This window comes from Scatophagus argus, chromosome 24 (assembly GCF_020382885.2).
Source record: "Scatophagus argus isolate fScaArg1 chromosome 24, fScaArg1.pri, whole genome shotgun sequence".
Taxonomy (NCBI): domain Eukaryota; kingdom Metazoa; phylum Chordata; class Actinopteri; family Scatophagidae; genus Scatophagus; species Scatophagus argus.
Genome location: NC_058516.1, coordinates 12,608,824 through 12,634,797, shown reverse-complemented (window position 1 = coordinate 12,634,797; position 25,974 = coordinate 12,608,824). Strand labels below are relative to the sequence as shown.

The 25,974-nt window shown below is 40.8% G+C and overlaps 2 protein-coding genes across 3 annotated transcripts in view; both read left to right on the top strand.

Moving 5' to 3' along the window:
• The window catches only part of LOC124055523 (guanylate cyclase soluble subunit beta-2-like), a 44,785-nt gene extending 20,026 nt beyond the window's left edge, over positions 1–24,759 (top strand). Inside the window, exons 9-10 of the mRNA XM_046382408.1 lie at positions 20,230–20,411; positions 20,797–24,759. Coding sequence (XP_046238364.1) covers positions 20,230–20,411; positions 20,797–20,996 — 382 coding nt within the window. The 3' untranslated portion in view covers positions 20,997–24,759. The remainder of the gene's footprint in view (positions 1–20,229; positions 20,412–20,796) is intronic.
• On the top strand, positions 6,272–11,719 carry LOC124055525. 2 transcript variants are annotated; one of them, XR_006842698.1, is made up of 6 exons: positions 6,272–6,328; positions 6,838–6,936; positions 7,110–7,272; positions 7,449–7,641; positions 8,005–8,100; positions 11,202–11,719. XR_006842698.1 is itself a non-coding variant. In XM_046382409.1 (5 exons), the coding sequence occupies exons 2-5, from the start codon at positions 7,238–7,240 to the stop codon at positions 11,526–11,528; spliced, it is 651 nt and encodes a 216-aa protein (XP_046238365.1). In that variant the 5' UTR covers positions 6,304–6,936; positions 7,110–7,237; the 3' UTR covers positions 11,529–11,719. The 2 variants fall into 2 exon arrangements, 1 of the variants encoding a protein (XP_046238365.1); XM_046382409.1 differs by having other exon boundaries at positions 6,304–6,936.
• Positions 24,760–25,974: the final 1,215 nt, after the last annotated feature.

Sequence of the window (25,974 nt, the reverse complement as noted above, 5' to 3'; positions counted from 1 at the left end):
TCTGCTGCTTTTGTAGGACTGCCGCCCTCCATTAAAAGTAGAATAAATATAAATGCACACAATAATACTAAGTTTAACAATCCCATAGAAATAGTGTCAGTGCCTCGTCCTCCCATAGTCCAACTAGCACACAATTTAAGAACTGTTAACCAAAATAACCTCATAAAAATACAAACTAGCAATTATTTAGAACCACAAAATAGGACAGTCAGATGTGGATTATTAAATATACGATCCCTTCACTCTAAATCCCTCCTGTTCTAGTCAATGATCTAATTATTGATCATCAGTCTGATATATTCTGAGACTTGGTTATGGGATGAAGAGTATGTTAGTTTAAACGAACCAAATCCGTCTGGTTATAATAACTATCTTGTTACTCGAGACACAGGCCGAGGAGGAGGAGTGGCAACAATCTACCACTCCAGTCTTCAGATTAACCCCAAACCTAAATCTATCTATAGTTCATTTGAAAGTCTCCCTCTCAGCCTGTCTCACCAAAACTGGAAGTCAGAAAAGCCAGTTTTATTAGTTGTTGTGTATCGCCCACCTGCTGCTGCTTACTCAGAGTTCCTGTCTGAGTTTTCAGACTTCTTATCTAGTTTAGTGCTCAGTACAGATAAAGTCATTATAGTGGGTGACTTTAATATTCATATGGATGTTGACTCTGATAGTCTTAAGTCAGCCTTTAACTCACTCTTAGATTCAATAGGTTTCCTTCAGACAGTAAATGAACCAAAACACTGCCATAATCACACCCTTGATCTGGTTCTCACCTACGGCCTAGAAACTAAGAACCTGTTAGTTGTCCCTCAAAACCCTCTCCTTTCAGACCATTCACTTCTAACTTTTGAGCTCCAACAGACTTTACAGCACACAACAAAAATGTCTACTATACCACATGTCTCTCTGAGAATACTGTAGACCTATTTAGGGATGCAATCCCATCACAGCTCCCTTCAGCACCATATACCAGTATAACAGAGTGTACTGATTTAAATATTACTCCTGCAGAAACTGATTGCCTTGTCAACAACACTGCAGCCACGTTACACACAGTTTTAGATATGGTTGCCCCACTGAGAAAGAAAGTTAAAAATCATCGGAGGCTAGCTCCTTGGTATAATTCAAATATACGAATACTGAAGCAAACATCAAGACGAATGGAGAGGAAGTGGTACTCCTTCAAATCAGTTGAATTCCAGAGGGCCTGGAAAGATAGTCCACTGACATATAAAGAGGCCCTTCGTAAAGCCAGAACAGCTTATTATTCACCATTAACAGAGGAAAACAAGAACAACCCATGTTTTCTCTTTAACAAAGTAGCTAGGCTGACAAAGAGTCACAGCTCTGCTGAGCCTTGTATTCCTGCAGCTCTTAGTAGTGTTGTGCGCTAGTAGGAGCAATTTGGTTATTGGCAAAAGAGGGTCAATGATTATGGGGGATAATCACTAAAGCAAAATCAGTGTACGCTTCATACACATAAAAATCAGGGCACCACCCTGTCACCAGGGACCAATAGCCAAATTAATAAATAGGAAATAACAGTCTCTTAAAATTATGAAGGATGAATCCGAGCACTGACTGTCATGAATCCAGTTGTTATTACAAGTATATTCACAATAACCACAGACAACGACAGGTTAAACTATACCGAGATTTATTAACCAGCAACAACCATCCAGAGATAAGTATCACTTTTTTAACAAACACTATTATAATCTAAGTTGTATCAACACACATTAACTGTTAACTAGGGATAACACAGGTACAGCAGCAAGAGTATATCTATACATAGGTGTGCATATATACAGGAGTGTGTGTGTGTGTGTGTGTGTGTGTGTGTGTGTGTGTGTGTTTGTCTTTATCACATGGTGGGAACCAGCATCGGACAGCACACTCACAGTGTGGGAACCAAAATCTTGGTGGGGACCAAAACCCTGGTCCCCACTTGGGAGAGCATTAAATTCATTGAAACAATGGCTACAGGGATGCCCTGTCAAATTTTCAGGGGCTACCCCACAATGTAATGACAACCAGATAAGTGTGCTTAAGTGTGCTTAAGTGAGGTTAACTCACTAACCCCCCTACTGGTCGGACCTGGTAAGGCAGGAACACACACTTCACACACACTTGACTCATCTGCACATGTGCAGACACTTGAATGCAAAAATAGACTGTTTCTCTCACATACTTCATCCAATGTGGATGAAACTTTACAGTTATAATGACCATCTGAGTCTGAACAGATTGATATGCCAATATGATGATACACTCATAGCGCCACCTATTGGCAGTATGCTTTCTGTTTTGGCAGATTTTCCTCTTCCCACACATTGTACTTGAAGGAACTCCTCCTAGGGAGATGATCAGATCAACCCCAAACTTTGTCACATGGTTCTGAGGACATGATTAAGCAAAAGCTATCAAAAGCTTTTTTGAAAGGTACATGGTGGGGACGGTGTGTCGCTGCACAGTTGATCCTTTGCCAGTATGGAGAAAGTTGCTGCATTTCTTGAATTATTAATCCAATATGCCTTAAACTTAGTAATTACATCAGCCCCTGTCCCAGTTTTCATATAACTCTGTCATCACAAGCGGACGGGGCCAAATTGCTCTGCAGCGCCCCCTAGAATAAGACCTGGGTCACTGTAAGACCTACAGACACGAAAATTGGTACACAGATGTATCGTCTCTATACGAGAAATCTCTCTCTTGGAGGTATCCTCTAAAATATACAGGAAGTCCGCCATTTTGGACAAACTGCGCCAGTTTGTATTTCACACTCGCCATACTTTATCAAACTCCTCCTAAGGGAATCGTCTGATTGAGCTGATAATTTTTTCAGGTCACTCTGAAGGCATAAAGGACAAAGAGTTATCAACAGCTTTGGTCTGTGTTACACGGTCTGGCTGTTCTTCCGCCACTTGACCCTTCACCAACACACAGGAAATGGATGCATTTTTGCCTGTTTCTCCAACATACTTCATCCAATGTGGATGAAACTTTGCAGTCATGATGAGCATCCAAGTCTCAACACATTGCTATGGTAATATGATGACACATAGCGGACGGGGGACCTGTCTTTTGTACATGTGTATTTTTGTGTACGTCAGTGGACAGTACACCACAGCAGATGACAAAAAGGGGGGAGAGAAGAGAGGATAGGGGAGGGGGTGGCTGCGGCTCCCGCAGACCGAAAGGAGTGCGAGGGCTGGGTCAAAGTGGTAGCGGATTTTCCCCTGTCTGCAGCTGCACTTCATATTGATGAACTTTTTACCTGTTTATTAGGAAAATACAAAAAGAAATGTTTGTGTTTTTGATCATTCATACGTTTTAAATGTCTCCTCTGTTACAATTTTGAGTTTCGATCAAAATGCAGTGTTTTTATTACATTATTACACAAAGACAATCACGGTTTTTCCTAATCAAAAACCATGGGTGGACGGCACAGTGTGGCCCCTGCTAAAAGCCCGGGATGCAGCCTATAGGTCAGGAGATAGGCTGGCTTACAGCAGGGCCCGGAAAGAACTGAAAAAGGGCATCCAGCTGGCAAAACACAGGCACAAGCAGCGCATTGAGGAGCACTTCAATGACAACGATCCACGTAACATGTGGAAAGGCATCAGGACCATCACGGACTACAAGCGGAATGACCAGCAGGTCAGCCATGACCTGACCCTACCTGACACCTTAAACAGCTTCTTCGCACGCTTCGACTCTCCAAGCAGCAGAAGAACTGCTGACCTTCCTCAGCCAGAGGTGCAGCAGCAGCCTCTCGTCCTGCAGCTGCACCAAGTGACCTCCGCTTTGAGGAGAGTCAACACCAACAAGGCTGCAGGTCCAGATAAGGTGTCAGGGCGCACACTGAAGTCATGCACTGACCAACTGGCAGGAGTCTTCCTGGACATCTTCAACCTGTCCATACAGCTGTCCACGGTCCCTGTGTGCCTGAAGTCCTCCATCATTGTGCCTCTGCCAAAGAAATCAACCATCACCTGCCTCAACGACTACCGACCTGTCACTCTGACCCCTATAATCATGAAGTGCTTCGAGAGGATCCTCCTGAGATACATCAAGGACGCCATCCCCGTTGGCCTGGACAGTCTGCAGTTCACCTACAGGGAGAACCGTTCTACGGAGGATGCCGTCTCACTAGCACTTCGCACGGCCCTGACTCACCTGCAGCATCCTAACACCTATGTTAGGATGCTATTTGTGGACTTCAGCTCGGCCTTCAACACGGTCCCCCCAGATATGTTGGCCCTGAAACTCCACAACCTGGGTTTGTCAGACTCACTCTGCTCCTGGATCAGGGACTTCCTCACCAACAGGCCCCAGGTGGTGAGGATAGGGGAGTCTACATCAGCCCCACTGATCCTCAACACTGGCACGCTGCAGGGTAGTGTACTCAGCCCTGCCTTATTCACACTGTACACACACGACTGCTCTGCTATCCACCCCACAAACATGGTTGTTAAGTTCGCGGACGACACCACTGTAGTGGGTCTCACAATGATGAGACCCACTACAGAGACGAGGTCCAGAACTTGACACAGTGGTGTTCCAGGATCAACCTCATCCTGGACATCAGCAAAACCAAGGAGGTCATAGTGGACTACAGGAGGTCCAGGAAGACCGATCACGCTCCCGTCTGTATACTTGGGAAGGCGGTTGAGCGGGTGGACAGCATTAAGTTCCTGGGCATCCACATCTCCTCTGACCTCTCCTGGTCAGTGAACACCTCACACCTGGTGAAAAAGGCCCAACAATGGCTCTTCTTTCTCAGGAAGTTGAAACGGACTGGACTGTCTACTCAGCTGCTCATGAACTTTTACAGAGCCACAATCGAAAGCATCCTGTGTCTCAGTGTCACTGTGTGGTATGGCAGTTGCACAGCACAGGACAGAAAGGACTTAGCCCGGGTGGTGAGGACAGCACAGGGGATTGTGGGCTGCAGTCTACCAGATCTGGACTCAGTTTACACTGCCCGAGTCCAGAAGAAGGCAAGACGCATTGCCACAGACCCCACCCACCCGGGCAACGAACTGTTTGTACCGCTTACATCAGGAAGGCGGTACAGGAACATTAAAACCAGCACCAACAGACTCAGGGACAGCTTCTTCCCCAGAGCTGTTAAAGCAATAACCCCCATACAGTGACACACTCACGTCCCACCCCCATACAGGACTTCACACATACACCCTCCCCCGTCTATCTGCATACACACACACAGCATACACATAGTCTGGCATTAAGTGCACTTTGTTTTTATCTACCTCATTTTGTATTTTGTATTTTATATTTTTATATTTTTTCTTAAGTGTGCAATTTCAATTTTCTCCTATTTATAAGTGTGTTTTTAAGCTGAGAATCTGCACAAAATTTCGTTAAGCTTGCATAATGACAATAAAGACTCTTGAATCTTAATGAGTACATTCGGATTAAAGAACATATTATCTACAGTATTTCAGGATAGACTAATAGATTATTTAAACATATGTATAGTACAGGTCATGTTTTCAGGGTTTTACTTGTTTGTCCAAGTATCAGCACCAAAAGAAGTATGCAAGGACATGATTGGACATTTTCCTGTAAAAAATAATAGAGGACAGTACAGACACAATGCTAAAGGCTACACCTACATGCTTTGCAGAAAGTGCAATGGTCCAGCTCTGCTTCTCAGAGAAATAGAACTGCTTTTGGGAGTATCATAATTTAGTTAGAGTTTTCATTCAGTTTTCCAGGATTTGTAAAAAAAATATCTGATTTCAGTAAATATAATTCTAAAATAAATAATAAATAACTCAATGTTTTTATGAAAAATATCATTCATAAAAATATTACTTGTGTGATTATCATTTTGGTGTGATTATGAGTTTAGACAACATCTAAAAGGTAAAAAAAATGTTTACAATTTTCTTCTATATGTGGGTCTTTGGGGGTGAATAGTAAAGGTTATTAGATACTGCCATTACAATTTAAATCAATTTCTGATATGTAATTATGATGCATTACCAAAAAACATAGCAATAAGTCAAGTCTTGCACGTTTAAATTAGTACTTACACGTGGAGAAAACACTGGGTCTCATTGCTTAATAAATAGTTTTAATTTTTATGCCGTGGATAGATTGGTGGGGGAGGGGCACACATGGGTGGGCTTGATACACGTTAAGTGACATGACTGGCGGTCGGAGTCATCTGTAATGCACCTTTACCACATTTCCTGGATGTACTGATGATACAGAACAAGCGCTCTTTGACATGACAGCTGAAGGAGCAGACGGGCACAGCGCGCAGGTCAAGTGGCAGAGTGGACTCAAACAGGTAAGTCATCATAACTTTAACATTTATTTACGCGAGTCTGTGAAAAAAACGTCTAAAAGCAACTTCAGCATGACGTATTTGGTCATAGAGTGAAATCGTGAGTTTTGAGGGAGAGCTACTTGACGTTAGCAGAGCAGCTAGCGCTAGCTAATTAGCTGCGTCACGGGTCTATTTAAAAGCCAAGAATGCCAAGCTGAGAATGTTTACGCTCCTCCCTCCATGGCTGAAAATCAAGCTTGTTGTTCTGGGTTGTGAGCGTGAGTCTACATTGAAAACAAAGGCTTTATGTACGCAAAAGATACTACACTTGAACGCCCCCCCACACGCTTTAACCACCTTGGCCTTCGATAGACAAGGAAAACCATGATGTGGGACTGTTTGTTAGATGATTGCCTGTTCGCCATCACTCTTAGTAACTAGTATAACTCATTTAAACATTTTCATGAAATGCAATATTTATATAACCCCAAACTCTGTTAATATTATGATATTTTTGTATTAATGATTAGGTATGTGATGGCTTCCCTTAGAGGATGCAGTGGAACATGTTGTGAAAGCACTGGACAAGACTGCAGAACTGGAAGTAAAATACATCAACTCCAATAAAGGTACTGTGTGTTTGCCACCTTCCGTATGCAAGTTTATGACCTCGTTTGTGTAAAATATAAAACATACTTTGTGTTTTATCTTGTTATGAATCCAGTTCACTTTTAATGTGGTGCACTTTAACCCCTCCAGCCTAAACTGTATAAAATAACATTTGTAGTATTGGTTTTAACAGGTCGAGGGGTGTTTGCCAAATCCCATTTCTCAAAAGGAGACTTTGTGGTGGAGTACAGAGGGACGTTGATAAATTTGGAAGAGTCAATAAAGAGGAAGAGGACCTATCACAGCTCATGTGCTGTTTTCATGTTTGACTTCTACTGGAAAGAAAAGACATGGTGGTAAGGTTTTGATTGATTGTTTTTTTTTTTTTCTTTTTTTCGTAGCACTGACAAATCTCATAATAACCTTATGGTGTTACAAGGAACATGAGAGTAATGGCAAATTAGAAAAAAGGTACTTTAATCAGTAATTTAATATTATCAAGCCCAGTCATTTATTTTTTGCTATTCCAAAGCATTGATGCAGCCCAAGAAGATGGCAGCCTTGGACGCCTTGTCAATGATGACCACAGGCACCCAAACTGCAAAACGAAGAGGGTCATTACGGAGGCCAAATCATACCTCTGCCTATTTGCTTTGAGGGACATACAGCCAGGAGAAGAAATTACATATGACTATGGTGGAAATGATTGGCCATGGAGGAAACAGGTATGTCATTATTTATTATCAGTGTCAAATGTGGCTTAAATATAATGCACCAGAATGATTGTTATTTTTGTGCCTCTGTTCAGATTTCGACAATTAAAGAAAGCTTTGCAGCCTATCATACAGTTTTTTTGAGATACTTGTTTTTTTGTATACATTTAAAGAAAATTAAGGCAATGCAGTAATGAGCTTGCACTAATGTGGGTATAACACCTACACAGTAATAATCATTGTGACATAACAGTTTTTTGAATTTCAACATTAGTTCAACATTTCAACATTTCACTTGGAGTAAAAAATGTGCAATGATTGCTGTTGTGAACACTTGTGCACAAACTGCTCGTTAATGATGACCTATTATTTCAGACAGAAGAACAGCCTTGTGTGGCCGAGTCCTCTCACTCTCAGGTCTCCACACCAGCAGAGAAGGTTGCTGAGACACCTCCATCCACCATCACACAGGTAAGAATCAGTTAGTTTCAACATCAGTGTTTCTCTTTTACTCAAATAGGTGCAACATTTGCTCTTGTGCCCAGTCTTTGGTTTATTCTGCATTGGTTAAACTGGTTTCCGACATGTTGCCAAGCACAGTATGGTTTTCTTACTAAGTGGGGACCAGCCAGCCATTTACTCTAGCTGCTGTCTTACACACTTGTACGGTGTCTTGTGGGGACCACCGTAGCTAAGTATTACTCTGCACTCTTAGTGACACTGATGAGATTCTTTCATTCTTACAGTCAACTGAAATACACGTCTAAGACAAGGCCTATAACACAGGCTAAGTGTGCTTCCTGTACTTTACATCAGTTCTTGTGTCACAGCTCAGTTCAACCCTGTACAACTTGATATTCACTTGTTTTCAGCTGTACCAGTCACTGCAGTGCTATAGCAAGCTATACAAAACTCATTGTAGCCAGAGACAAGTGAACCTATGGAAAAAAAATATGATTTAGAGCCAGGTACACACAGACATTGATGTTTATGCTATAGTCTTCTGTCTTGTTTTCACTGTTGCTTTGTCATGTAGTCTAATAGATTTATTTCTGTTGATAAACTGCTCATTAATGATGACCTATTATTTCAGACAGAAGAACAGCCTTGTGTGGCCGAGTCCTCTCACTCTCAGGTCTCCACACCAGCAGAGAAGGTTGCTGAGACACCTCCATCCACCATCACACAGGTAAGAATCAGTTAGTTTCAACATCAGTGTTTCTCTTTTACTCATATAGGTGCAACATTTGCTCTTGTGCCCAGTCTTTGGTTTATTCTGCATTGGTTAAACTGGTTTCCGACATGTTGCCAAGCACAGTATGGTTTTCTTACTAAGTGGGGACCAGCCAGCCATTTACTCTAGCTGCTGTCTTACACACTTGTACGGTGTCTTGTGGGGACCACCGTAGCTAAGTATTACTCTGCACTCTTAGTGACACTGATGAGATTCTTTCATTCTTACAGTCAACTGAAATACACGTCTAAGACAAGGCCTATAACACAGGCTAAGTGTGCTTCCTGTACTTTACATCAGTTCTTGTGTCACAGCTCAGTTCAACCCTGTACAACTTGATATTCACTTGTTTTCAGCTGTACCAGTCACTGCAGTGCTATAGCAAGCTATACAAAACTCATTGTAGCCAGAGACAAGTGAACCTATGGAAAAAAAATATGATTTAGAGCCAGGTACACACAGACATTGATGTTTATGCTATAGTCTTCTGTCTTGTTTTCACTGTTGCTTTGTCATGTAGTCTAATAGATTTATTTCTGTTGACAAACTGCTCATTAATGATGACCTATTATTTCAGACAGAAGAACAGCCTTGTGTGGCCGAGTCCTCTCACTCTCAGGTCTCCACACCAGCAGAGAAGGTTGCTGAGACACCTCCATCCACCATCACACAGGTAAGAATCAGTTAGTTTCAACATCAGTGTTTCTCTTTTACTCATATAGGTGCAACATTTGCTCTTGTGCCCAGTCTTTGGTTTATTCTGCATTGGTTAAACTGGTTTCCGACATGTTGCCAAGCACAGTATGGTTTTCTTACTAAGTGGGGACCAGCCAGCCATTTACTCTAGCTGCTGTCTTACACACTTGTACGGTGTCTTGTGGGGACCACCGTAGCTAAGTATTACTCTGCACTCTTAGTGACACTGATGAGATTCTTTCATTCTTACAGTCAACTGAAATACACGTCTAAGACAAGGCCTATAACACAGGCTAAGTGTGCTTCCTGTACTTTACATCAGTTCTTGTGTCACAGCTCAGTTCAACCCTGTACAACTTGATATTCACTTGTTTTCAGCTGTACCAGTCACTGCAGTGCTATAGCAAGCTATACAAAACTCATTGTAGCCAGAGACAAGTGAACCTATGGAAAAAAAATATGATTTAGAGCCAGGTACACACAGACATTGATGTTTATGCTATAGTCTTCTGTCTTGTTTTCACTGTTGCTTTGTCATGTAGTCTAATAGATTTATTTCTGTTGATAAACTGCTCATTAATGATGACCTATTATTTCAGACAGAAGAACAGCCTTGTGTGGCCGAGTCCTCTCACTCTCAGGTCTCCACACCAGCAGAGAAGGTTGCTGAGACACCTCCATCCACCATCACACAGGTAAGAATCAGTTAGTTTCAACATCAGTGTTTCTCTTTTACTCAAATAGGTGCAACATTTGCTCTTGTGCCCAGTCTTTGGTTTATTCTGCATTGGTTAAACTGGTTTCCGACATGTTGCCAAGCACAGTATGGTTTTCTTACTAAGTGGGGACCAGCCAGCCATTTACTCTAGCTGCTGTCTTACACACTTGTACGGTGTCTTGTGGGGACCACCGTAGCTAAGTATTACTCTGCACTCTTAGTGACACTGATGAGATTCTTTCATTCTTACAGTCAACTGAAATACACGTCTAAGACAAGGCCTATAACACAGGCTAAGTGTGCTTCCTGTACTTTACATCAGTTCTTGTGTCACAGCTCAGTTCAACCCTGTACAACTTGATATTCACTTGTTTTCCATTTGTACCAGTCACTGCAGTGCTATAGCAAGCTATACAAAACTCACTTTTACCAGAGCCAACTTTGACCTATGAAAAATCTATGAAATACATGTTTGGTTTGGCTACATTGGTTAAACTGTTGTGTCAGACATGTTGCCAAGCACAGTCTGGTTTTCTGACTCAGTGGGGACTCGCTAGGATATTGTGACACTGATCTAGAATCTTCATAAGTGAAAGAGTATAGTCAGGTTTTGCACATTTTAAATTTTTGCTATGCCTTGTTTTTTTCTTTAATTTAAGCAACGTCAGTGTTTTCACAAGTCCTCTATCAGGCAGCATATGGTTGACAAATCACAACCAACTTGAAACTTTAGAACTACATAAAGACATTTTTAAAGTAATTTGTAGTGGGGTTTTTTAAGTATAATAATACAATATTGCAAACAAGTTTAAATTGAATTCAATAAACAAATTATTCCAAATTGTTTTAATCTTAGTCGTCTTCTTTTGTGTATGTATGTATGTGTGTTATTCATATATTATGTCTTCACTATTTCTTCTCTAGAACAAGGATGAATCAGGACCGATTCTTTCATCAAACAAAGCTGGAGTCGATCGTCACCTTGTAAGCTACACGGATTCTGATGAGTCTCTGTGTCCATGCACCAGTTCCTCCCAGCTAAATGAAAGATACTCACAGTTGATTTCCTGTGAGTCGTTGAGGTCTGAGGTGTTGATCACTGTGGTGTTGGAGGTCAGGGGGCTAGGGGTGGATGCTGGTGGAGGGTCTGGACAAACCTTCTCTTGTTTTTCTGCTCAAGGTTACTTGATTTACATAGCAGAACAGGACTGTTTTTTTGTTTGTTTTTTTGAGACAGTATCACTTAAATGATTGATATTAATGAATCATATTGTAATGTTCACATTCAAAAAATCTGCTTGGATTTGCAAAAAATTGTTTTGATACAATTTATTTTTCTTATGTGATAGCAGGGCTGTCAAGCTATTAAAAAATAGCCCTTGACCCATGTCTGTCTGTTACTTAAGATGACTTGTAGTAATAAAATCTTAAACATTGCATCATTTGCGCTAACTTTGAGAGCTATGTGTTGCAGCTTAGTCTTAAAACTTAAAAAATGACAAGATGAGACTTCAAATCATACATCTTTCGTCATTTTCATACCACATAAGCATTTTATCTGGAAATTAACTTCTATTATTAATCTTCTTATTAATTCAACTCAGATATTCAAATGAATATAGTCTTTTAATATGGTCTAATAAGTCTTTTAAACTAAATAATTACCCCATTATTTTTTTTTCAATGAATATTAACTTATTAACAAAACTTACAAATGATATATTCCTTCAAATAAATGTTTAAACACCATCAGTGTTTAAGGTCTCTACAAAGTAAGTTAAACTTGAAAGTGTGTCAACTGGTCCAAAGGAAGATAGAAAAATCTGAAAGTGTGTATAAGGTTACCCCACAAGTCACTAAAAACCTGAAAAGTCCCCAGGAAGCTGTCCCTGGTCAGGTGAGGAATTCTACTTTGTCTGATTGACAATTTGAAGTGATATGTGTGTTTCTGGCTGCTCCAGTATACCACCTGATTTTTTTCAATGCTGTAAGACCTTCAGAAAGGGTGGTTCCCACATTGCACGTTCACGTCTTGTGTCCCTACAATGTGATATAGACAAGGCTGTGTGTGTGTGTGAGTGAGTGAGAGAGAGAGAGAGAGAGAGAGAGAGAGATGGCGATGGAGACCAAGATGGCAGAGGGATGACGCGGGGGGCGTGTCCCTTGAAGCCAAGATGGTGGGTTGTCGCGTGAGTGACGTCAGCAAGACCAAGATGGCAGCAGAGTGGCACGCAGGATGTGCAGCTCAGAGCCAAGATGGTGATTACCCATGTAATGTGGCGAATGTGGCAAACAAAAACTACAAAGGCAAAGACCGTTGAGCGTCAAGTGTCTCGTGAGGAGATTCGTGATCGCGTGCTCGGACCTCTAACTCATCTCTCTCACACATTTTTACATGGGCATAAGGATAGAAGAGGAACTTAAAGAATTAAGAACCCAGTAAAGATCACCACTTCAGTTCTTTTGAGTCTCACACTATCACCACACAATAGCGGAGTCAGTAAACCGAAGTTTATCTGCTCAGATATTGGTCTTTTAAAAGGTGATGCGCGAGCTCACGGAACTGATGGATTTGGATGATTGGTAACAAAAATTAAATGAGTGCGGCACTTACAAGCGAAAGTCCTAATGTGTGACTTTCGCTTGTAAGTGCCGCACTCAACTCTATCTTAATAATGCCGGTAAGAAAAATTAAATGATTGCAGCACTTACAAGTTAAAGAAAATCATGTGTAAATAACCCTACTTTACACTATCTCTGCCTTAATAATGCATCTGCCTCAATAATGCCTCCGCCCAGACATAAGCCTCTTACTGTGAGTTGCTCCGGTCCTCCGGAGTTGGAACATTAGTAGTCCACTTAAACGTTCGTCGCGTTGTCCTCAGAGGGGGGCTGGCGGTCTGTTGTTTCGCTCCTTTGGCGATGCGGCGTATCACTGTGTGTCCCTCGGCAGCAGCGGGGAAAATCACAGATGAAGAAAAAACTAACTTTGTTTCGTCCTTAAACAAAGTCAGCACGTGGCTTGTTAACGTGCGATCAGCTGATTGCAGCGATTCACGTCGGCAGAAGAAAAAAAAAGGAGAAGTTACAAAAGAACACAGCAGTCTGTTTCTCGGTCGGGGAGTTGAAAACTGTGACCTAGGATTTAAAGTGATGATAAAAATCAAACGTTTGACTGTTTGACTGCATGCACGGGGAAACGGTTCGTCACTCTAGCTCAGGCAGGTACATGTAATGCTGCTCTATTGTTCTCCAGAGCACATGGCCAGAGCAACAGTAGTGAAGACTTCATAAGTTTCTTCACCAATGAAATCACTAACATTAGAAAAAAAAAAAATCAAAGATCTCCCCACAATAGCCAACATACTGCCAGAAACCTCTTTTAGTCCTACTCCATCTCTGGACAGCTTCCTGCCCATAGACCTCCCTGAGCTGACCTCCAGCATTAACAAATCTAACCCAACTACATGTCTCTTAGACCCCATCCCAACTAAGCTCCTCAAGGACGTATTTCCCTTGATTGGCGTTTCCTTCTTAGATCAGATCAACTTGTCTTTAACAACAGGTTATGTACCACAGGCGTTTAAGACTGCTGTTATCAGACCTTTGCTTAAAAAACCTTCACTTGACCCAGACATCTTATCAAACTATAGGCCGATATCCAACCTCCCATTTTTATCTAAAATACTTGAAAGAGTGGTTGCAAATCAGTTAACTGATCACCTACACAGGAACAGTCTGTTTGAAGTGTTTCAGTCTGGTTTCAGAGCCCATCACAGCACAGAAAAAGCACTGGTTAAAGTTACAAACGACCTCCTCATGGCATCAGCCTTGTCTCCATACTCGTTCTACTGGACTGGACAATTTTTTATTATTAAACTCAGACAAAACCATTGTTCTATACAAAGCCATTGTTCTAGGCCCCAAACATCTTAGAACTAGCTTAGCTGATAATATTCTCTCTCTGGACGGCATTACATTCGCCCCCAGTATGACTGCGAGGAACCTCGGCCTTATCTTCGATCAAGACGTGTCCTTTATTCATCACATTAAACAGACCTCTAAGACCGCCTTCTTTCACCTCCGTAATATTGCTAAGATTAGGAGCGTCCTCTCTCAGAGTGACGCTGAAAAACTTTTAAAAGTGAAGAGAAGCTAAGATGGGGGAGATATGATCCCTTTTACTGATTCCTGTTAAAACTCTAGCTGCTGCATTCTGGATCAGCTGCAGGCTATTAATAGAGTAATTTGGACATCTTGACATTAATGAGTTGCAGTAGTCCAGCCTAGAAGTAACAAAAGCATGGACAAGTTTTTCAGCATCACTCTGAGAGAGGACGCTCCTAATCTTAGCAATATTACGGAAGTGAAAGAAGGCGGTCTTAGAGATCTGTATGATGTGATGGATAAATGACATCTTGATCGAAGATAACGCAGAGGTTCCTCACAGTCATACTGGAGGCCAAAGTAATGCCGTCCAGAGAAAGAATATTATCAGCTATTCTAGTTCTAAGATGTTTCGGGCCTAGAACAATGACCTCAGTTTTGTCTGAGTTTAATAATAAGAAATTGGAGGTCATCCAGTCCTTTATGTCCTTAAGACATGCCTGGAGTCTGGCTAATGGCTCTGTTTCTTCAGGCTTTAAGGATAAGTACAGCTGAGTGTCATCAGCATAACAATGAAATTTTATGCCATGTTTCTGAATAATATTTCCTAGAGGGAGCATGTATAAGGTGAACAGGATCGGCCCAAGCACTGAACCCTGTGGGACACCGAGGCTAACCCTTATATATGAAGAGGAAACATTATTAACTTGAGCAAAGTGAAATCTATCTGTTAAATATGACTTGAACCATCTGTGTAATAAAATGTTGTGATCTACAGTGTCGAAAGCAGCTCTGAGATCCAGTAGAATGAGTGTGGAGACAAGGCCGCGGTCTGATGCCATGAGGAGGTCAATTGCAACTTTAACCAGTGCTGTTTCTGTGCAGTGATGGGCTCTGAAACCAGACTGAAACATTTCAAACAGACTGTTCCTGTGTAGGTGATCAGTTAACCGATTTGCAACCACTCTTTCAAGTGTTTTAGACAAAAATAGGAGGTTGGATATTGGCCTATAGTTTGCTAAGATGTTTGGGTCAAGTGAAGGTTTTTTAAGCAAAGGTCTGAACAACAGCTTTAAATGCCTGTGGTACATAACCTGTTGTTAAAGACAAGTCGATCTGATCTAAGAAGGAAACACCAATCAAGAGAAAAACGTCCTTGAGGAGCTTAGTTGGGATGGGGTCTAAGAGACATGTAATTGGATTAGATTTGTTAATGCTGGAGGTCAGCTCGGGGAGGTCTATGGGCAGGAAGCTGTCCAAATGGAGTAGGATTAAAAGAGGTTTCTAGAGATGGCACTATATCAGCTATTGTAGGGAGATCTTTATTGATTTTTTCTCTAATGTTATTGATTTTATTGGTGAAGAAACTCATGAAGTCTTCACTGCTAAGAGCTGCAGGAATACAAGGCTCAACAGAGCTGTGACTCTTAATCAGCCTGGCTACAGTGTTAAAGAGAAAACTTGGGTTGTTCTTGTTTTGCTCTATTAATGTTGAATAATAAGCAGTTCTGGCTTTACAAATGGCCTTTTTGTATGCCAATAGGCTATCTCTCCAGGCCCTCTGGGTCACTGTAAAGCATCTAGAGACAACTTTGATTGTATAAGGTGCTGTATAAATAAATTAAAATTGAAATTGACTGCAAGCACACACACTGAACCTTTATCAGAGACTGTACTCACTCTAATACACAGCCTAAATCATATGATGTCACATACAGTAACTGTATAAATAGATTACATGCACAATGTTACAATTGCAATAATTGCACATGTAAATACAAATACACTTTAATAATGTATAGCAATCAATGTACATACTCACCCACCCTCCGTTCACATAAATGACTTATTCTTCTGGACTACTCTCATTGTCACTTTATCTACTTTACTATTTAATTACTTTCTAAACTACCTTTAGTCTTTATTCCTGTTCTAGTTTTATGTCTTTCTATGTAAGCACTGAGAGCAAGGTGAAAGTGTATGTGTGTCCATATTTGGCCAATAAAGCTGATTCTGATTCTTCTAGGTGAGGATACAAACTGGCAAAAATGAAGTGAATGAAAACAAAACACCACAGCAATGTGGTGAAGTTGACTGTAGAGAATCAGTGGCAGTTGTGGAGGCTGAGATGGAGGGAGCAAAGCCCACTCAGCTTTGCCACAAGACACACATGCAGTACACACAGAGAGAATGAACGGGGACAAAACCAAGACACAGGGAAAGGAGAACACAGCAGAACATTAGGAGAACTAACTAATAAAACAAAACCAAAATCCTACTATGCTGAGGGCTTATCCCATATTCCCAGCTCCTTTCATCTCAGTCCAAAAAAGGACAAGAAGACACAATCCTGTATGATGGCCCTGGAGGAACAAGGGGCTTCCTTTTCAGAGTAACCCCACTATGGAACCTGCCTCACAGGAGGTCAGGAATTACAACAGGCACACTACTGACAGGTTTGGGAGACTCCTGGTAGGGCAAGACAGTGAAGGGCTCCTCTTGGTTATCAAAACTTGTGGTCTGGCTCACAATGATCCAAATAATGCAGTCTCTTTTTTCTCAGTCACAGATCAAAATGATCCCACTGATTTTGTCGGAATATTTAAAAAAATACAGTATCTGTGGATAGGATGAATAATCCTGATGCGACCACTAAAGCTGACTGTGCTTCAGCAGCAGGAGACACAAACGCAGCTTTTGAAAAATAACTTTGTGAGCTAAATTCTGTAAATTTGTTGAACTTATTTGTCCAATTATTTGTCAATTTACCTCAAATTCACCACTGAGGTGGGATTCACATTATACCAAATTTTGGAATCAAATTGAGTTTTTTTGCCATTCATACTTCATAAGTATGTATGGTTAAGAATGTATCATAAACGACCAGGGGGAACAAAGTAATTGGCTCCGGTTGGCAAGGGACCGACTGACATGGGAACAGCCTTGGCTGACCTGAGGGCCATTCATGACCCAAGTGTAGAAAACAGGGTAGCCAACATTTTGTCTCTCCAGTGGTAGTGAAGGCCTAGAAGCTCTGTCACAAAAACGGCAGACTTCATTATATAATTCCTTTGATTCATCAGAAAGGTCAGACCAGGTTGATCCAGTAGCCTGTTCTGGACCACTTGTCCTTCCATTCCTACAGTTGGGCCAAGCCATTTGGAGTTTATGCCTCAGCCATTGGGTCAGCAATGAGTCAGTTTCTGAAGGGTCCCTGTCCCTTGTGTCCAGGCTGCACCTTGCAGGCGCCAAGACGGGACTTTCCTCTTGTGCTGAAATCTCTCTTTAAGGCCACATACAGTGGCTTGCCAAAGTGTTCATACCCCTGGAACTTTTCCACATTTTGTCACATCACGACCACAAACATAAATTAGTAGTAGAAGGAAAATTATACATGCTGTGGTGTGAACTTTCCCAAATGTGACGCCAATCCAACATCAGTCCAGGTCATTGTGACCAGTGGTCATTATGCTCTCATATTCCAGGTGTTTCCTATCTGTTCGGTTCTCAGAACAGACTTGGCTCTCATTCTACAATTTACAAATGTTTTTACAAATAAAAAACTGAAAAGGGCGGCATGCAAAAGTATTCAGCCCCCCTGAATCAATACTTTGTGGAACTGCCTTTTGATGCAGTTACACCTGCAAGTCTTTTGGGGTATGTCTCCACCAGCTTTGCACATGTAAAGACTGAAATTTTTTTTCTTCTTTGCAAAACAGCTCAAGCTCAGTCAGATTAGATGGAGATTGTTTGTGAACAGCAGTTTTCATCACTTTTCTTGCCACAGATTCTTGATTGGATTTAGGTCTGGACTTTGACTGGGCCATTTTAACACGTGAATATGTTTTGTTTTAAACCATTCCATTGTAGCTCTGGCTTTATGTTTAGGGTCATTGTCCTGCTGGAAGGTGAACTTCCACCCCAGCCTCAAGTCTTTTGCAGACACCAACAGGTTTTCTTCCAAGATTTCCAAGATTTGGCTCCATCCATCTTCCCATCAACTCTGACCAGCTTCCCTGTCTCTGCTGAAGAAAAGCACCCCCACAGCATGATGCTGACACCACTGTGTTTGACAGTGGGGATGGTGTGTTCATAGTAATATGCAGTGTTAGTTTTCTGCAACGCATAGCGTTCTTTTTCTGGCAAACTGCAAACAAGATTCTTATGGCTTTTTTTCCCCACAACGACTTTCTTTTTGCCACTCTTCGATTTGCGTAGTGCATGACTACTGAGCCGTGGATCTCTGCAGCTCCTCCAGAGTTACCATGGGCCTCTTGAGTGCATCTCTGATCAGTGCCCTCCTTGTTCGACCTGTAAATTTAGGTGGACGGCCATGTCTTGGTGGGTTTGTAGTTGTGCCATACACTCTTTCCATTTCTGGATGATGGATTGAACATTGCTCTGTGAGATGTTCAAAGCTTGGGAAATCTTTTTATAACCTAACCCTGCTTTAAACTTCTCCACAACTTTATCTCTGACTTGGCTGGTGTGTTCCTTGGACTTCATGATGCTGTTTGCTCCCCAACATTCGCAACAAATTTCTGTGGCTTTCACAGAATAGCTGTACTTATACTGAGATTAGATTAAACACAGGTGGACTCTATTTAATCATTAGGTCAATATTTGATCATTCAGCAATCATCAGGCAACTTCTCACGGCAATTGGTTGCACTCAGGGAAAAGGGGGCTGAATACTTTTGCACAACACACTTTTCAGTTTTTTATTTCTAAATAAATTTGAAAATCATGTGCAATTTTAACACTGTTCCCCCGGATATGTTGTCCCTGAAGCTCCACAACCTGGCTGGACAGCATAAAGTTCCTGGGCATCCACATTTCCTCTGACCTTTCCTGGTCAGTGAACACTTCACACCTGGTAAAAAAGGCCCCGCAACGGCTTTTCTTTCTCAGAAAAATGAAGTGGACTGGACTTAGACTTATGGCTGGACTCAATTATGGCTTTTAGGCCTGTGTAACTTGAATTCAGTCCCACCAATGGGCTTTATTGAAGGGAGTTTCTTTGGGAGACATTCACCTTTGAATGTCACCTTTGTGAAACTTCAAGGTCTACATCTTGTACATTCACAAAGTTGTACAGTATTGATATCATATGTTAAGCACATTGCAACCCTTGTGATACGAGTCTTCCTATCAAGACCATAGTGGCAGTCAGAGTGAGGTCAAAACAAATCATCAGTTCTGAATGTAACCATAGATCTGTGAGACCAGAGGATGAGTGTCACTATCATCACATGGAACACTCTGTGGAGGTCCACTTCCAGGGTTCATGGGCATGACTTGAAAGTAGGTGGAACACAGCCTATCATTCTGTTAAGACCATAGTAACAGTAATTCTCCTGTCTCATAGTTTCATATTTATGTTCATAACTTGCGTTGTCTGTACATCCTGAGTTGCAGACTAAATATTTTCATATTTTCTTTAAAGTGAATCTTGGTGTCCTGCACAGAGCTGCAACTAACCCACTATCAATGACAGCTAGTGATTTTGAGAAGAATCAGGATGGACACCTGGACAGTATTTGAAATATGATCCATCATTAAATGTTGAATAAAGCATTGCAAAGTAAGGGGTAATCAGTTCATGTGTTAAGACTGTATGTTTAGAATGTCTTATTAGTTTTGCACTTTTGAATCAGGTTTAACTATACAAAATGTATTACATCAGATTCAGATTTTTACTCCATTCATGGTAATGCATGTGCATGTAAGTTAAAGTGCACATACACACACCCACTGAAAACTTGTTCTTTACTTTACTTATTTCCCTTGTGTTTCCTACTGCATGCCCATGCTCAATCCCAACCCATCCTCATCCCATCTTCAGTGAGTTAAAGGATGCAGGGTTCAACATACAAAAGCGTGGGAAGATTAAAGTGAAGGGTAAAGGCCAGATGACCACTTACTTCCTGTTGGGGAACCAGATGGTATCAGAAGATAGCATCATGGGAAGGGATGCTGGAGGGGGCTGTCTTTACAGGGATGACTTTCATGACAAGAGCAAAAAAGGTAATTAACAAAACATAGAAAATTATAAAGGGATTAGAATGTCACTATGGAGGCAAAGACTTGTAACAGTTTCCAGGCGGTAGCCTAGTAGTAGTAGCCTTGAGGGAATACTATTCACTTAAAAACCATTGCCTGCATGTTTTATACATTATGCCATATGTGTTACCTAATAGCAAATAGAAGAATAAACTAACGTTCCTTTTAAGATTCTGTTCTATTTATTTATTTATGTATTTATTTTTGATTGGCCTTCTCCATGGGGGCTCAACCTTTTTGGTTGATCGCTATGAACATTCAAACCCCATGAACTACTGGAATAATGACAGAATGACAGCATTGTTTGTACAGTGTTTTATTAAAACTTTATTAATTCCCTTTCGTTTAGAGCCTGACAAAGAGCCTTTTGTGAGAGCTGAGACTGAGAGGAGAAATGCAGCCTCAGATGGAGTCATTGCTCTGGATCCCAGTCGCTTGGACACAATCACTCCTTTTGCCTGGGATGTCACGCTGCCATATGAGACAAACCAGAACAGCTACAACACACCTGCAAACAATTTTGACAGCAGACTCTGTGTGTTACTCTAAATGGAAAGGTCTTATGTTTAAATGTTTGGGGTTATGCAAACTTAGAGGTTTGTGAGGTCAAAAGATAAAAATATATGCTGAAAGGACAAGATACTGATGATATACTATATCAGTATACTATATACTATACAGTGCCACTTAAAAGTTTGTGACCTCTTTAGAATTTCTGCATAAAAAAAGCCCTCAAACAAACAAAGACTCAAAACATCAGCAGATTTCATCAGATGAAACCCACCAACATCTCAGAAATGAAACAGTTCTGTAAAATTCTACCAAGCCATTGTAGGCAACTGCTGATCAGTTGCCCACACCAGAAATGTTTAGTTGCTGTTATTGCTGCACAAGGGGGCACGCCAGATACAGAAGCAAAAGTTCACATAAGCAACTCAGATATATACTAATGTTTTATTTTCTTTAAATAAATAAATGCACAATAATATTTTTGTGTCATTTGTTTGATTGGATTCTCTTTGTCCAATTTCAGGACTTGTGTAAAAATCTCCTGATGTTTTGAATCATTTTTATGCAGAAAATTCTAAAGGAGGTGACAAACTTCTAAATGGCATTGCAGTTACATTAGTTAGGTTAACAGGAATAGGGGTAACTAGACTCCAAACCACAATGACACTGTGTCAGTCAAGTTACAATTTCAGTTTATTGAGCATCTCACTGACCACCACACTTCATTTCAGTGTAGTATAAAAATATAAAATGCACTCAAACCAATAGCTCATCACTGATACTGTACTGGGACACAGTGGCTTGAGAAACAAGTAAATACCATGCAGTGATATGTGCAGAAATGGCAAATGTTTCCCAGCATGTTGTCAGTGCATTACATTCACTTACATTCCCACCCAACTATCAGCTGCTAGTGTCCTGAAGTCTATCGCATAATCCATAACACTACGCCGTCCCTGCCGCACAGCAACTACGGCTCTAGTGGCCTCTTGACCACGAGCAACAGCCTGAAAAATCTGGTTTAGAGTTTCTACAAAAAAGGACAGAATTACAGATAGCTGAATGGTGCTTCCACTCAGCCACGGCCCAGGCATTAGCTCGACCAGACATGAACGAAATCATATAGGCAATCTTGCTACGGTCAGAGAAAGTTGCGTGAAACTCAAAATGAAGCTCACATTGAGTGATAAATTGCCTATAACCACCAGACTCTCCAAAAAACCTCTCAGGGCTAGACAACCGCAGGCAAGCAGAGTCAGAAAGACTGGCAGGGGCGACAGTGCCCTCGCTGGGAGGTTGAGTGGAGCCCCCTTGTGGCTGCTTGATCCTCAAACTACTGAGTTGGGAAGCAAGCATGGAAAGCACTGCCTTTTGTCATTTGCTGGAGGCAACGAATCCCTGCCTCAGAGATGCCATCTGTTCCTCCTGCCAGCAAAGTTGCTGCCCTTGAGCCTTAAAAGCCTCACAGACAGACTCTGGAATTGCAGGGTCCATGGCGATGGTCAGATCGTACTGTCAGGTTTGGACAGACTGGCTTGGACCCACAGAGCAGATCAGAGGCAAATAGGCGTGGAGAGAGGTTTGTTTCAGCCCAAGTTCAATACACAAAAAGGCAGTCAGCACAGGCAAAGGTACCAAAAAACCAGCAGGAGTCAAAAACACAAGGAAGAGATACTACACTGAAAGTTTAACATGAGGTCAAATTGTCAGAAAGCTACTCATGAGGATGCAGACAATCTGACAGCAAACAATGGGAAGGGCAGGTCTATAAATACACATGAGGGAAGGGCTAATGAGACACAGGTGAAAACAATAGACAATCAAAGAAAGTAAAGACACCAACGACGAACACAAACAGGAAGTGAGGGAATCCTAAAAAATAAAACAGGAAATCAAATCAGAGACCTGACAGATCCTAATCTTCCACTTTGTCTGGCAGATGTTTTCATTGCTGGCCAGTTTTGATTTAGATCATGACCACTCTCACTGACCCAGTTTGTGTTATTATCAATCCGAGTGTGTTTAGGAGTTAACCACTGGGCTAAATAATCATGGGTCTTGGTTTTTTAGATATTTGTGTGTTTTACTGTCAAATTATTTAACATGAATATCAATTATGAACTCATACAACTACTTTATATACATATATATATATAGATATATATATATACACATATATACCGGTACTCACGTGTAGGCACCTGACAAAGACACTCACACTTTGCAATGCATTCTGCTCATACTATCCTAATCTGAGTCAGTGGCTCTTCTGGCAGCAGCACGGCATCTCTCCCTCTCCTCTCACACTGTGCACATGTAGGGAAATGTGAGGGTACGTTATGATGGTTATTGGGCTTCTCTGTCTCTCTGAATCTTTTTCATGAAAGCACAAGGGGAACAGAGAAGTTGACAACAGGAGGACAACAAATCACAGATCACATCAAGTTTTATTGTCAGAGTCATGGACGGTACAATTGTGGTGACTTCTTAGCTGATTAGATTCAAAACAAGTCTAACAAATGGAATAAATAAAAAATAATCTAACAATATATTTAATTAGTAATGATTTTATAAAATAAAATAATAAAATAAATAAAAATTGAATTGAATTGAATTTTCAACTTTGAGTAAACATTTAAAAATCAAACACTGAAACAATGTGGCAAAGTATAAATCCAAATGGTTGGCTGTATCTATCGATTTTATATAATCTGCATAATATACAGTATAAATTGTAACTAATTATTAAAAAAAGGAAAAAGTTCTCTAGTCAGCCTCCATTGTCTTAAACTAATGTATTCCAGTACCAGTACGAGGAAACAGACTTCACCTATCTGATGCACCACAGTCTCCTATCCCTAGAAGCCTAGATATACCAAGGTGCCATGAGATTAAGGTAATAAATAATAGCATATTCTCAAGAAATTAATACACCCCATAATCTTTACTGCTGAACAGTCTGAGCCCAATAACCTGTTTTGTTGCCAGTACATTAAGTATATGAACACACTAGAAATATGTGGGTCTTCATAGCAATTGTGTGAGATATCATCAACTTGTTAGTTATCATTAGATTTATTTTATTTAAACATCACCAACCAATGCAGTGTGGATGCTGGTATTCATGTTTGCATGTTAACAGTAAGCGAGGAACTTTTTAGGTTTTGTTTTAGGTTTAACAGTGATCATAATTGTACCTTTTCTGTGTTTCAAACACACTTCAAGCTCACCAGCCCTGTTGACAAAGAGCAGGCAAAGGGCTGATAGAGCACACTGCTTCGTTAGTGTGCAATTTTAGAAATGACTGGAAATGACACATAAGTACACGAGTAATATAAGTGAGGTAAGTGCATTCTCTGTCTCTCTCCCTCACTCGCACACACACACACCAAGACTTCACTGTAGTGGGTTGTGTAAGAAGATAATGGCAAAGCCAAAATCAACCCACTTCATCCGTAATGACACATGCAGTGTGTGTGTGTGTGTGTCAGAGGTGAGGTGAGCATAGTATAGCAGTTCTCTTATGTAAGATTTTCATCTCAAACACACACAAACACAATGTAAACTTATTTTTTTAAGTTTGATTTCACTAATGAAGCACAATTGATGAAAAATGAATGGCAGAGATAAATGTGTGCACTTTGTAGGGTTTCAGTATCCACATAGGTATGTAATTATGCATTTTTTCCTATTACTCCTTTCTGCTTTGGACTGCTAACATAACACAATTTAGTGAACACACTATATATATATCAAAATCAAAATCAAGGTGAGATAAGATAAGATAAGACAATTCTTTATTAGTCCCATTACTGGGAAATTACAGTGTTACAGCAGCAAGCAGGATATAGAGAGTGCAAAGCATGCAAAAATAAGGGAAGGATGAGCTTTCAAAAAGAATAAATACACAGGAAACAAGCACCTGCATCTGTACACAGTACAGAAAAGAAAAAGACTATTCACACTAGAGTCCCTCAAGTTATGATTAGTGGATGGACTGATTATTGTACCGAATTGTCTCAGGAAAAGACTAAGTATGTATGTACTGATCCTAGCAGTAGTGTTAAGCAAGAGCAGAGCCAAATCTACACTCACACACTGAGCAGCTTCACCTTTGCTCAGGTTAAGGCAACCTAACCTCTCTTCAAAAAAAAAAAAATCTAAATTCTGGTGACAAAGTTTTGATATTTAATGAAAGCATTTAATGAGGTATGTGTTAAGTGTTGTGTATGTGTTGTATGTATATTTGGGCAAAGAACCATTGAACTGGCAATGGCAACACCACAGGAAAAAAAACAGTGCATCACAAAATGAACCTTTGCCTTCCTTAAAAGGGCAGTATAGACCCCGCCTGGTATAATGCATTATACCACTATGACTCTTTAACAAGTAATAGTACTTCTGACATGGGTCTGGAATAAACTTTAGGAGAACCCTTTGTAACTACACTTATCATCTAATTTACGGACCCTTGTTTTCTCTATCAGGAAAGCTTTTCACTACAAGTCCTGTCATCCATTCTTTCTTATCTGACTGTCTTTCAAAAGCATTTTCTCCTTGGTTGGAGTGTTTCAAAGTATGCAGCTGGCTCCAGAATGAATCAGCAAGGCTCTGAACATATTTCCATTGACTCCAGTAGTGCTACTTTAGCTCCAGATCCCCAGAAGGAGCTGAGACAGAGTCCACTTTCTGGATTAACATTGTAAATACATCTGGAGATGCTTCTTTTTCATTCACCTTTATCAAACGTAGCCTTGGCCAGGAGGACTTGATGTCATCAGGCAGTGTGGTATAATTTCTATGTAAGTTGTGATGAGCTAAAGTTATAGTATGCAATGCAATATGATAGCATGAAGTAGTCATGTTATGTTTTCATTAAGATTGAAAGAAAAGCAAGATACAGCTGTATTAAAAAAGATACAACTGGTTAAGGGCCTGTAAGCTATGGAAGGTAAAACTGTGTAATTGTGAAACTGTTTTATGGCAGTGAAACACTGTCTATGGTAGCCATACACTG